General features: G+C 39.4%; 1 protein-coding gene across 2 annotated transcripts in view; it reads right to left on the reverse strand.

Annotated features, from left to right (window-relative positions):
- Nucleotides 1-14,785, reverse strand: part of PRPF18 (pre-mRNA processing factor 18) — a 55,085-nt gene that overhangs the window by 16,998 nt on the left and 23,302 nt on the right. For both annotated transcript variants that reach the window (XM_047754792.1, XM_047754791.1), the window contains 5 exons: nt 11,605-11,751; nt 10,049-10,117; nt 8,254-8,394; nt 8,053-8,124; nt 5,194-5,349 (listed from right to left, as the gene is read on the reverse strand). In XM_047754792.1, the coding sequence (XP_047610748.1) occupies nt 5,194-5,349; nt 8,053-8,124; nt 8,254-8,394; nt 10,049-10,117; nt 11,605-11,751 (585 nt within the window). The remainder of the gene's footprint in view (nt 1-5,193; nt 5,350-8,052; nt 8,125-8,253; nt 8,395-10,048; nt 10,118-11,604; nt 11,752-14,785) is intronic.

Raw genomic sequence — 14,785 nt, forward strand, 5'->3', positions numbered from 1 at the left:
GCCTCTATCTGTGCCTATGTGAAAAGTAGAAGGACAAGACACAGACTCAGGGGCTACTTAACACTCAGCTCACTTGTTACCTGACTATCCTGGGCGTGTATGTTTGCAACCTTAGATTTAACCAATGACCTATAGGGAAGAAGGCAGAGAAGAGTTAGGACATCAAAAGACTAGAAAGGGCCATAGTTAACTGGATGCTTACAAACAAGGGGGATGGCACGCCCCCTATCTTCCAAAGCAGCCCAACTCCTATCTTGGGGCAATTCTGCCTGCTAAAAAGCCACTTCATACTATTTTTGCAATTTTTTACAAGTCTGTCATTGTTTCAAAACAAAGAGACCTTTTGTTACACTGATTAGAAGCACATCTTCATTCTTCCACCTTACTCATTCCTTAACTGCAGAGGCCAAGTTTAAGCCCTCTTCCACCAGAAAGTCCTTTCATTATCTATAGCTACCCAGACTCCCACCAATAGTCTCCTTTCTCAAGACTAGAAAAAAAGCAAAACTTTCACCTCTCTTGCCCTCTCGAGTATTCTCAATCAGTAAATATTGAGAGTCCACCATGAGTCAGACACGTTCTAGACTCTGGGGATACAACAAGTGCTCTTGCTTTGTGGAATTTACACTAAATTATTGTGTTTAATAATGTAGCATAAGCTATCAACAGACTTCCTAGTGGCCATATCGTACTACTATTATTGCACTCATAGAACGCTAAATTCCCTAATTCTTTCTCAAATACATTGCTCACACTGTGTGCTCAAGCAACTGAGTTACAGATCCAAACTTCTTTATGGTCATCATTGTTAAATACTCTCTTTATAGAAATCTGCCCTTCTTTTCAGTCTGTCAAGAACTTCTGGAATGCAAATTTCTTTGCCACCTTAACACACACCATATCCCTTGTTCCTTGTTGTCTTAAATCTGATAAATATACCTCTAAGTACAGTCAATCAAATCAGTCATTAAAATGTTGAACAGAACAGTACTGAGGTTACTTAGAAGCCCATGTCACCAGCAACTACCCAAACAAATAAGGATGCATCCATTACTCAGTACTCATGGCTTCTCTCACTCAACAAGCTAAGTCAACCTGCTCATATTATCATATTTACATCTGTCCACAGACTACTACTGGGTTTACGTCAAACATCTTCCTAAACTTCAGACACAGTATGTTTGCCAATCTTCCCTAATCACTTTGAGAAAATAGGGTGAAAAAAATTTTTAATGGGAATCACACAGTTAAAAAGAACAATGGAGGTAGGACAGATTATTGTATAGCTTACAAAAGAAGCCAGAAATCTTTAAAGATAAATACTAGGTATGTCTTTTAAAAGAAAATCAGTTTATGAGATGATGGTCGTCACTACTGTCTAAAAAAGAGTTCCCACTGTGGTGCAGTGGGTTAAGAATCTGAAAGCAGTGGCACAGGTCACAGCTGTGGCTCAGATTCAATCCCTGGTCTGGGAATTTCCATATGCAAAAGCTGCAGCCATTTAAAAAAGAACAGAAAAGAAAAGATATGCTATCTTTAAGACAATTTATCTAATCATATAAACTTTTTACCTACCAAGCTTTGGCCACAGAATAGCTGAACACAATTAGCAAATTTAAACACTGGAAACTCTTTTCTATTGTTAAGGCCAAATAAGTTTTTCCCCAACTAAAAGCTGTTTGCCTTCAATATAGTCAACGGTAGTTAATAAAAAATGGAAATGTTTTCGAATTTCCGTAAGTGTATTTGAACTCTATAAATTCTACAGTTCACATTAGAGAGTCAGATTGAAATCCTATTTTAAAATGCTAATACATATGAATAAGTCATAAAGGATAACCTTTAGCACTTGGAATTGAAATAAAATAAAAAGACAATTCATGAATACGAATAATGATTGCTGTCTGGCACAAAATCTGAAAGCACTTTTTGAATTTTAAGTGAATTTTACACTTTGAATAAACTTTCGGAGTATCATCTTCAAACTTCAGGGTTAACATCCAGCAAAGTCATTATACAAACACAACCTGGGATTTTTGACAATCTGGCAAAAGCTAGATTACAGCTGATGCTTTTTTCTTACTAAAAGGAAAAGTTTAACCCAATAGCAGTATAGTCAAAGTTTATGTGAGGCACGTCTAACTTTAAGAAAATAAATTACAAATACTTTAAGTCCTTTGTGAAGATAAGTGCTGATATACATTATTTAAAAGCTATTAGCACATAGTAGGGCACAAATCGAGCCTCAACAAATATAAGAGCATAGAAATTATTTCAAGTGTCTTTTCTAAGCACAATGGCATGTAATTTGAACTCAGCCATAGAAAAAGAAATGAGAAAAAAAATTAGATGGAGACTAAACAACATGCTACTGAAAAACCAATTAAGTCAATGATGAAATCACAGAAGAAATTAAAAAATACCTTCAGGCAAATGACAATGAAAACAACCATACAAAATCTATGGATGCAACAAAAGCAGTTCTTAGAAAGAAGGCCTTCTTTAAGAAACAAGAAAAACCTCAACCTACCCCGCCACCTAAAAGAATTAGAACAAACAAAACCTAAAGTCAGCAGAAAGGAGATAATAAAGATCAGAGAGGAAATAAATAGACTTTTAAAAATAGGAAAAAAAAAAAAAATCAATGAAACCAAGAGCCAGTTCTTTGAAAGGGTAAACGAAATTGACAAACCTCTGGCCAGGCTCACCAAGAAAAGAGAAGACTCAAACTAAGAATGAGTGTTTAATAATAACAACTCTCAGTGGATTAAGGACCTGGCATTGCCATGAGCTGTGGTGTAAGTTGCAGACGTGGCTCAGATCCTGTAGTTGCTGTGGTGTATGCTGGCAGATGCAGCTCCAATTCCACCCTTTGCCTGGAACTTCCATATGCCACATGTGCAGCCCTAAAAAGAAAAAAAAAATAGAAAGAGAGAAAGAAAAAAGAAACAGGAGAAATAATAATGAATACTGTGGAAATACAAAAAAAAAACCCTAAGAGACTACTGTGAAGTGTTATGTCAACAAATTAGACAACCTAGAAAAAATGGACAAGTTTCTAGAAACATAGAGCCCACCAAAACTGAATTAAAAAACAAATAATCTGAATAGACTGATCACTAGAAGTGAAAAAGAATCTGTGATTGAAAAAAACTCCCTATAAAGAAAAGTTCAGGACCAGATGGCTTCACAGTCAAATTCTACCAAACATACAAAGAGCTCATGCTGATCCTTTTCAAATTTTTCCAAAAGACCGAAGAGGAAGGAACACTCCCAAAGACACTCTCTGAAACCACCATGACCCTGATACCAAAACCAGACAAAGATACTACCAAAACAGAAAATTACAAGCCAGTATCTTTGACGAATATAGATAGAAAATTTCTCAACAAAATATTAGCAAGCCAAATCCAACAACACATAACCACCACCAAGATGGATCATCACAGGGTCAGAATGATGGTTCAGCATACACAAATCAATAAATATGATAAACCCCATCAACAAAAGAAAAGACAAAACCACATGATCATCTCAATAGATGCATAAGAAGAATTTGATAAAATTCATCATCTATTCATGATAAAAACCCTTATAAAAGTGGGGTAGAGGGAACATATCTCAACGTAGTAAAAGCCATTTAGGACATACTCACAGCCAATAAAATATTCAGTGGTGAACAGCTGAAAGCCTTGCCACTAAAATCTGAAACAAGGCAAAGATGCCCACTCTCACCAGTTCAACACAGTACTGGAAGTCCTAGCCACAGCAATCAGACAAGAAAGAGAAATAAAAGGTATTCAGATCTGTAAGGAAGAGATAAAACTGCCACTGTATGTGGATGACGTGATACTATATATGAAAAACTATAAAGACTCCACACAAAAACTACTAGAACTGATAAAGTAAGCAGTGTAGCAGGATACAAGATTAACATACAGAAATCATTTGCATTTCTTTACATTAACAATGAAGTATCAGAAAGGGAATGTAAACAATCCTTTTTAAAACTGTATCAAATAAAATACTTAGGAATAAATCTCACCAAAGAAGTGAAAGATTTATAGGCTGAGAACTACAAAATATCAATAAAGGAAACTGAAGGTGATTCAAAGAAATGTAAAGATATTCCACACCCCTGGACTGGTAGAATTAATATCATTAAAATGACCATACTACTCAAAGCAAACTACAGATTTAATGTGACCCCTGTCAAATTACCCATGACATTTTTCACAGAACTAGAATAATCTTAAAATTTATAAAGAACCATAAAAAGCCAGCATTACCAAAACAATCTTGAGGAAAAACAACAAAGCAGGAGGCCTAACCTTCCCAAACTTCAGACAATATTACAAAGCCGCGGTAATCAAAACACCGTGATACTGGCACAAAAACAGACATACAGATCAACAGAACAAAAAAGAAAGCTCAGAAATAAACCTACACACCTATGGACAATTAATCTTCAACAAAGGAGGCAAGAGTATACAATGGGGAAGAGAGTCTCTTCAGCACGTGGTGCTGGGATTGCTGGACAGCTGCATGTAAATAAATGAAGTTAGAAAAATGGCTTTAGGACTGACTGCAGTTCCCTGGTACCCTAGTGGTTAAGGACCTGGCCATGTCACCATGGTGGTGCAGGTTCCATCCCTGACCTGAGTTCTTTTGTATGCCACAAGCACGGCCCCCCCAAAAAAGAAAAATGCCTTAAAGACTTAAATTGAAGACAAGATACCATAAAACTCCTATAAAGAGAACATAGGCAAAACATTCTCTGAAAATCAATCACACCAGTTTTCATAGGTCAATTTCTTAAGGCAATAGAAATACAAAAAAATAAACAAACAAATGGGGCCTAATCAAACTTAAAAGCTTCTGCACAGCAAAGGACACCATAAACAAAATGAAAAGACGACCCACGGCCAGAAGAAAATACTTGCAAATGATACAACTGACAATGGCTTAACCTCCAAAATATGCAAACAACTCATACAACTCAGTATCAAAAAACCAAACCACCCAATGGGCAAAAGACCTAAGAAGACATTTCCCCACGGAGACATACATATGGCCAACTGGCACATGAAAAGATGCTCAACATCACTAATTATTAGAGAAATGCAAATCAAAACTACAGTAAGGTTACCACCTCACACCAGAAGGATGATTCTTTCCCTCCAAATTGCTTACCTGAATATATTTCCGCTGTGTTTCATCATTTAAAACATGTGCAACATGCTTGGAAAAAATCTTTTCCCTACCAGTTCTGGCGTGGATACCAACCATAGTGACGCCAATGGGCCAAGGGGCATTTCCAATGGCCATCTGAAGGTAAGCATCATTAGCCTAAAAAGAAAGTTTTAAGAAGAGATCAGAAAAGCAGAAATACTCTTTTCATCCAAATTTTGATTTAAAGCAGTTCATAGTCTTTCGTGATGTAATTTTCATCCTTTTCTTGGGCATGGTAAAAATATGACCATTCCCATTATTCAAACAAAAGAAATTAACATAAGGGTGACTTGTCCTGCCCAGGGCCACAAATGTCTGGAAAACAGAAGCCAATGCTAACCCAGTGAGTAAAAAGACAAACATTCCTTTGCAGCCTTGGTGTCCTGAAAGCTACAGTTCAGATCTAGGATTACCAGGTAGGTAATTCAAAGCACTGACAGAAAGTCTAGCCTGAGTCTCCTTTAGACTGAGGTGGTCCCATAGAAGACAGAAGCAAACTGATGTTCATGATCCAACCTACATCCACTCCCTGCACAGCAGTGCAGACCTCTGAAAGCAGGGGCTGGGAGGTGCTGTGTGTGCTGGGTCCACAGCAGATGTGTAAACAGAATTCAATACTGGCCCTCGAATCAAATAGCTGAAGGATGAGATCGTTTCACACTCTGGTCCCCCCAAACCTCCCACCTGCCAAGATCCTTAAAAGCCACAAAATTAGAGGACAGAAAGCAATGAAGACAAATTGCTCTTTCTGTAAACCAAGCCTACTACCAGAGGGCGGGGGAGGGAGCAAGGAGAAAAACAAAACAGAAAGCAAGTAAATTTTAAAAAGACCCCAAGGGGGAGTTCCTGTTGTGTCTCAGCAGGTTATAAACTCGACTAGAATCCATGAGAATGTGGGTTAGATCCCTGGCCTCACTCAGTGGGTTAAGGCTCTGGCGTTGCTGTGAGCCATGGTGTAGGTTGCGAACATGGCCTGGATCCCGGGTTGCTGCGGCTGTGGTATAGGCCCGCAGATGCAGCTCCAATTGGACCCCTAGCCTGGAACTTCTATATGCTGCAAATGTGGCCCTAAAAAAACCAAAAGGTAAAAAAATTAGGAAGACCCCAAGAGTTTCAGAGAGGCTTATATAGCCAGGTCTCAAAAAGATTTTAAAAATCAAACAGGAGTTCCCGTCGTGGCACAGTGGTTAATAAATCCGACTAGGAACCATGAGGTTGCGGGTTCGGTCCCTGCCCTTGCTCAGTGGGTTAACAATCTGGCATTGCCGTGAGCTGTGGTGTGGGTCGCAGATGTGGCTCGGATCCCACGTTGCTATGGCTCTGGCCTAGGCCGGTGGCTACAGCTCCGATTAGACCCCTAGCCTGGGAACCTCCATATGCCACAGGAGCAGCTCCGGAAAAGGCAAAAAGACAAAAATCAAACACCTATGAGGTTGCCATGTAGAATTTTAAAGGGCATATATGCTCTTTTTTTTAAATCACTGATACTCATGTGTATAAGTTTTAACATTGGACATTAACAGATAAAATTTCCAATATGCAATTTCCCCAAATTTCCAAAGAAAACTGTCCAAGTACTGAAATTTTATTTCTATACTTTATAGAAAATAAACTTTCATCTGCTTCTCACACACACAAATGAGAAAAGTAAGAAGAGGGAAGGCATCCTTTCTAGTAGCCAAGCGATCTGAATTCCTTCTGCAATGATGGGGACTTTATCTGTCCAGCCCAATGCAAACACCCTCGGAAAGTACCAGGCAATAGAAGCTACCCCCGAATAAAATTGATAGCCATAAAACAGAAACATTTTCCTTGACTGACCAAGTGGCTCTCATCCAGATGTCCTAAAACCACTACTTTAGCCCATGAGCATGAGGGTCTAATCCAGCAGCCCTCCAGTCACCCAGGAGGACCAACAGTCCCTTATGAGGACAGACGCTCAGAGCACAGGGATGAGCAACGCCACGCCCCCTCTGAACTGTCCCTGGAGGGGCTGCACTATATTCTCTCCTCCCCCTCTCTCCTGGGAGGCAGAGCCACAGGAAACCTCCCAGCTCTAACTCGGCTCATGGCCCAAAAGCAGGGGCACATTTCCATCCCACCGGTGGCCCAGGAGACCCCCCCTTTCTCTTCCTGTTTGCCACCACTGACTGACAGCCTTCCACCCCCCTTTCTAAAGCCCATCCCAGAAGCACAGGGACACCATGGTGCCGTCCTCTGCCACCTCCTCCCAGAGTCTGCTCAGGAGTAAAGACGTGGTGGCAAGGGCATCTTGCTTACGAGGCTCTGTTATTGTTGCAGGACTGAAAGGGAGAGAAGACTCTGGCAGCCTCACTTGGAACATTCTTTTCAGAGAAACCAGTATAAAGGGTGGTTAAATTCCACTGTATTGTTAGTACAATAGTTCAGCTATATTATGGACTAAGGAGGCTTTTATAGCTGGCCTGGGAAACTAATCTCCATAATATTGTTTCTATGGGAAAATCTGTTCCAAGCCATAATCAACAATCTACAAACTGAAATTCAATCCCATTCATGAAATGAATACTGCCTATATCCAGTTCATGCTCTGAAGAATTTTTACCTTAAAATGACCAAGAAAAAAAAAAAAAAAACAGTGTAGTCTGAAAATGTATTATTCATGCCTAACAATAAAGCTGACAATATATTAGAAAATCCAAGGGTTCTTTTTTAACTACTAATTCACTTCACATTTATTCTTAACTCAATTAAAATACTCCCACAAGAGACGGACATATTCTGTACACAACCTAGAGATGCTCATTAAACATAACTTCAATGCATAGCATGGTAATGTACCTTCACATATTCCCTCTGCAACATGAATTTAATAATATCTGTTATGGATTCTTTAATATCAGCAGGAAGATTCTGGAAAAGAAAGAAAAAAAAACTAATTTTGGAAGCCACAGTGTACAGTTACAAACTGTATTTATTCTAACTTTATATACTCCATTTTAAAAAAATCAGTTAATGAGAGCATTTTCTGAGAAATCTCACCCTCTTCCGGAGCTTTCTGAAAAGGGGTCTGAGATAGGACTCAGTCTGTTTTTGAGTAGCACTGTTCAGTTTACCCTGCACACTCCTTTTTACATAATCTTCTCTGGCATTCAACTCCTTAGCCCAAACACCAAGAAGAAACTGTGGAAAGAAAGGATAAATTTAGACTATAACGCCACCCAGTGGTTCCACTGTTTAACAGTTCTCTGTCACACCAAATGGAATACACTCAACCTTAAAGTAAATGTCTTAACTGATTAAAACCTCATCAATGAACTATTTCTGTTTATTATGTAATAACGTATGTTGTTGAGCAGTGCCTTGTGCAAGTCACAAACTTCCCTATTCTATACTTATTTCTGGCTCAGAGATGATCCATTTCCCCTAAAAAGAATTACTAAATTTTACAGCCAACTATTTGATAGAAATAAACTTTTACTCATATTTCTTTTCTTTTTTTTTTTTTTGTCTTTTTTGCTATTTCTTTGGGCCACTCCCGTGGCATATGAAGGTTCCCAGGCTAGGGGTCGAATTGGAGCTGTAGCCCCTGGCCTACGCCAGAGCCACAGCAACGCAGGATCCGAGCCGCGTCTGCAACCTACACCACAGTTCACGGCAACGCCGGATCGTTAACCCATTGAGCAAGGGCAGGGACCGAACCCGCAACCTCATGGTTCCTGGTTGGATTCGTCAACCACTGCGCCACAACGGGAACTCCCAACTCCTATTTCTATCACATAAAATTCAAACTGTCTAGACGTATGAGTCATAATGCCAGATGTGTTGTGATTTTAACCAATCTTCCGAGGATGCTGTAGCATTTACACTTCCTACTACTGCAGTAGGGATCACAATTCAATTAAAAATTCCCACTAAAGCATGTGACCAAAGAAGAAGGAAAGAAAAAAGGAACCAAAGTAAACTATGACCAGCCCTCAACCTGTCCCCCAAAACTAGCCAGGTGCCCTGTGCGTTTAACTGCACAAAGAGCATCCTTTCTAGACTCAGGTAGATAGTAAAGGCTGAGGAGGCCACACTCTCCTAGAGGCGCTACCTATGCATGTCCTACATGGAGAGGCCATCACTCAAAGAGGAAATTCTAGCTCATACTAGTTCCCACGCCCTAGCTAATTTCATGTCAAATCCTCAACGGACTGACAATCTTGACCAATACATCGTATTTAAACTGTAAATACAAGTAGAAGTATTTCTCACACTTAAATCTCCTGGTCTGAACACAAATAATTTGTGAATAAATGTTCCAAGCAATCGGGGACTTGCACACTCTCCCCAAACCACTGAAGAGGGAAATGTTGGGGATAAAGACAGAATGAACTAATCAGAGCAAGAAGCAGCAACTGGTAGACCTCACAGAACTGGACCACCTCTGAAAGGTTACTCAAGGGTGTGGCTGCCAATGTCCTCTCTCCTCCTTCCTTCCTTCCCTCCTGTCATCATCTCTAAGAAAAGCTTCCGGAACCCTCTCCTCATTGCATTCCTTTCCAGAATTTTTTTTTTGAAAAAAATTTTAATTCTCAAAACTTACTCCTTCCACTATGATTCCTTCTGTGCTGACATTAATAAGGCAGCTTTACAGAAAAAGCCAGAAAGAAAATACACATTTTCTTTGTTTAACCTCTATATCCAATGACACAGCAGTATCATGAACACCGTACATGGAGAAACATTTAATGAGGGCTGCCCTTTCCAGCCTTTAACTCAATACAATCCAAAAATCTAAGACCAGTTCTTAATCAAAAAAACTGTCCCCCTTTCCTAGCCAAAAAGTACATACCTTAAGGAATTTGGTAATGATGTCCATGTCTTTATGATCATCACCTTTTCCTAAAGACTCTCCCAGGGCCTGAAGAAAAATAACGCTTCTGCTTGTTAGTCAGGAGCAACCGCGGAATCCACACATTATCAACTCCAGACTGAACATGCTCTTTCATTACATTAGAGCATACAAGTCTGATTTAAAAGTCTGATGGAACTTCTAGATAGGTTAAAAAGGAAATAAAAAAAAAAACCCACCACCAACGTGCCATCTAAATTTAGACAGCATGTTATCTTTTATGAATCAAAAGATAAAAACAGGAAGTAAAAAGAGCGACTGCTAATGAACATGAGATTTCCTTTTAAGGGAACAAAAAATGCTCTAAAATTAGATTGTGATGATGGTTATACCAACCTGTAAATACGCTAAAACCTATGGAACTGTATACTTTAAATGGTTAAATTGCATAGTATATGACTATCTCAAAAGTGGTTTAAAACATAAGAAAAAAATCCAGAACTCCTTAGCTCAACTATGATCTCATGTACAGCATGCAACATGTGTTAAAAGCCACGAGTGAAAGGTAACAGAAAAACAACTCTGTTGCATTAAGTGTTAAGAGCTTTAAATTAAGTCATATTTTTTTGGTCACGCTAGATATTTAGCTAATGTATTACCTTTAATTAAGATTACATCTATCACTCCAAGTTCAACAAAATGGCAAAAGTAAAAAGGCAATATAAGAGCTCTCTTGTGGCACAGTGGGTTAAGGATCTGGCACTGTCACTGCAGTGAACTGGGTCACTGCTGTGGTGCAGGTTTGATCCCAGGTCCGAGAATTTCTGCACAATGCAGGTGCCCTCCATCCCCCAAAAAAGGCAAAATATTGCCAAGTGCTGGCAGGAATGTAGGGATGCAAGACACACTCTGCTGCTAGCGGGTGAAGACTGGTAAACCCATTCTAGAGAGCCATTTGACAGTACTGAAGTTAAACATACATAAATCCAGCAATCCCCCTCTCAGTCCAGAGGGCTATGTACAAGACTGTTTATCACAAAGCTTTCTGTAGTAACAGGGGGCTAGGAGCCATCTTGCTGTATGTCATTAGGAGGAACAAAAAGTAAAAGGCAGTGAATGCCACAGTGTACATGATGCTATGTCACAGCTAAAATCAAAGGTTTAAAGATGCATAAAAGCAACAAGGATGGAATTTAAAAACAGTTCTAACAGGAAAAAGAACGAGTTAAAAAAAACAGGGTGAATACTTTCACAATAAAACATCATTTGGGTACACCAAACACATGCATAAAACACTACCTGTTTTACAAGACCATCGACAAATGCATATCAAACATATTAGAATGATTACTTTTGAAGGTGGGAAATAGTGGAATGTGCATGGAAAATGACAAAAGGGAGAGTGAACAAACAAAAAGCATGAAATAAAAGAAGCGCCTTTGTAATGACTAAAGTACAACCAATGTGCTGTGAGCTGAACAGTCTGATGCAGTCAACACCTGCTCCAGGGAGTGAAAGGCATGGTGGGGGAAGAAGGAAGCTGCTGCAGGGATTACCTCTAACTCCTCAATTGTGGTGTTTTCTTCATGAACTTTCAAATCATTCTGGGTGTCTTCCTCCCCAGGTTCTTGGCCACCCACAAGTTCATTGAGATACTGCTGATCGATCTTATCCAAAGCTGCTTTCAGATCATTCCTCAACCCCTGAGGAAAGGCAAAAAATTATACCTAGTATGAAACCTCACTGATATTTCACTTCTGATTTTTTCCTCTAATAATGAATACAACTCATTTCTTTCTCCACCAGGAGACTCGGGTGACATTTCAATTTATTACATTATACTATTTATTATATTATTATATTATACGGCTACCACCACTGTAGCCTATTCAAAGGCAGTTTTGTGGGTTTTTTGGTCTTTTTATGGCCGCACCCACAGCATATGGAAGTTCCCAGGCCAAGAGTTGAATCGGAGCTGTAGCTGCAGGTCTATACCACAGCCACAGGAACATAGGATCCACGCCCCATCTTAAACCTACACTGCAGCTCACAGCAACGCCAGATCCTTAACCCAATTAAGTGAGGCCAGGGATCTAACCCACGTCCTCATGGATACTAGTCAGGCTCATTACTGTTGAGCCATGACAAGAACTCCTCAAAGTCAATTCTTATGAATTTATTTATCCAATTAAGAGTACACATCAGCGTTCCACTGTGGTGCAGCGGGTTAAGGATCTGACTACAGGAGTTCCCGTTGTGGTGCAGTGGTTGACGAATCCGACTAGGAACCATGAGGTTGGCGGGTTCGGTCCCTGCCCTTGCTCAGTGGGTTGACGATCCGGCGTTGCCGTGAGCTGTGGTGTAGGTCGAAGACGCGGCTCGGATCCCGCGTTACTGTGGCTCTGGCGTAGGCCGGCGGCTACAGCTCCGATTCAACCCCTAGCCTGGGAACCTCCATATGCCGCAGGAGCGGCCCAAGAAATAGCAACAACAACAACAACAACAAAAGACAAAAAAAAAAGAAAGAAAAAAAGAATCTGACTACAACGGCTTGAGTAGCTGTGGAGGTGTGGGTTCAATTCATGGTGCAGTGGGTTAAAGTATCTGGTGTTGCCACAGCTGCAGCACAGGTCACAGCTGTGGCTCAGGCTCAATCCCTGGCCTGGAAACTTCCATGTGCTGTGGGTACACCATAAAAATTGGGGGGAAAAAACCCCACAAGAATATGCATCAACGTTGTAATTTTCAGTCTCCACTAGAGTCCCCAACTGGTTTTCCCGGTTCACTTAAAATGTCTAAGCTTACTGCAACTACTCTAAACTCCCAAAACCTTTGGTAATGTCAACAGTATAAAACCAGTGGTAACCATATCCTAGGATTTCACTATGTTTCTAACAAACCAGCAAATTCCACATTCTACTGACCTCTTGTTTGTGAGCATATGGTAAAAATGGAAGCCTTGAAATTGGACCCTTTCCTTACACCACATATAAAAAATAACTCAAAATGGATCCAGGACCTAAACGTAAGAGCAAAAACTATAAAACTCTTAGACTTAACTACAACAGAAAACAAACAATCTGACTTAAAATGGGCAAAGGACTTGAAAAGATGACATACAAATGGTAAGTAAATGAAAAGATGCTCAACATCACTAGTCATTAGGGAAAAGCAAGTAAACCACAGGGAAATACCACTTCACACCCATTAGGATGACTATTACCAACAGAAAATAACAACTTGGCTAGGATATGGAGAAAGAGAACCTTTGGGTACCGCTGAAAGGTGCAGTTGCTATGGAAAACTGGCAATACAAAGGTAAACATAGCCACACCAAGATACATTATAATTAAAGTTTCAAAAGTTAAAGATGACACCTAGAAGAGAACACAGGCAAAACATTCTGACATAAATTGCAGTACTATTTTCTTTAATCGTCTAAGGCAAAAGAAATAAAAGCAAAACTAAACAAATGGGGGCTGATTAAACTTAAAAGCTTTTGCACAGCAAGGAGACCATCAACAAAACAAGAAGTCAATCTAAGAAACAGGAGAAAATATTTACAAATGATCTGACTGACAAAGGGTTAATATCTAAAATATCCAAACAGCTCAAACAACTAAGTATCAATCCCAAAATGGTCAGAAGAACCTGAATAGATGTTTCTCCAAAGTAGACATACAAATGGCTAATAGGCCATAGGCACATGAAAAGATGCTCAACACTGCTAATTATTAGAGCAATAAAAATCAAAGCCGCAATGAGGTATCCCTTCACACCTGTCAGAATGGCTATCGACAAAGTCTACCAACGGTAAACACTGAAGAGGCTGTGGAGAAAAGGGAACCTTCATTCACTGTTGGTGGTACGTAAACTGGTGCAGACATTGTGGAAATGTATGGTGGTTCCTTAAAAAACTAAAAACAGAGCTACCATATGATTCAGCAATTCCACTCCTGGGTATGCATCTGGAAAAAATGAAAAAACCTCATTTGAAAAGAAACATGCATCCCAGTGTTCATAGCAGCACTATTTACAATAGCTAAGACATGGAAGCAACCCGAGTGCCTAAAAGACGAATGGATTAAGATAATGTGGTGTGTCCATATGTGCGCGCACGTGCACCCACACACACAGAAGTACTAGCCATAAAAAAAAAAAAAAAAAAAGAGCAAAATTCTGTCATTTTCAACAACATGGATGGACCTGGAGAGCATTACGCTTAGTAAAATAAGCCAGAGAAAGACAAACACTGTATGATATCACTTATTCGTGGCATCTGAAAAATAATACGGATGAATGTATATGCAAAACGGAAACAGACTCACAAATATAGAAAACAAACTTGTCGTTATCAAAGGGGAAAGGAACGAGGAAATGGACAAATTAGGGGTATGGGATTAAAAGATGCAAACTACTATATTTAAAATAGATAAGCAACCAAGATATACTAGATAGTACAGAGAATTATACTCATTATCTTTTAACAACCTATAATGGAGTATAATCTGCATAGTGAATCACTGCTCCATACCTGAATTTAACACAATACTGTAATTTAATTTTTTAAATCAGTTATCAACTATAATTCAATTTTTAAATAAGTTAAAGACAAAGAGAGATCAACTATAATTCAATTTTTTAAATAAGTTAAAGACAAAGAGAGAATCTTAAAAGCATAGGAAGAGAAAACGACTCGTTCATACAAGGGATTCCCCCCCCACTATGAGACAATCA

The sequence above is a fragment of the Phacochoerus africanus genome, chromosome 12 (assembly GCF_016906955.1).
Source record: "Phacochoerus africanus isolate WHEZ1 chromosome 12, ROS_Pafr_v1, whole genome shotgun sequence".
In the NCBI taxonomy this organism is placed as follows: Eukaryota; Metazoa; Chordata; class Mammalia; order Artiodactyla; family Suidae; genus Phacochoerus; species Phacochoerus africanus.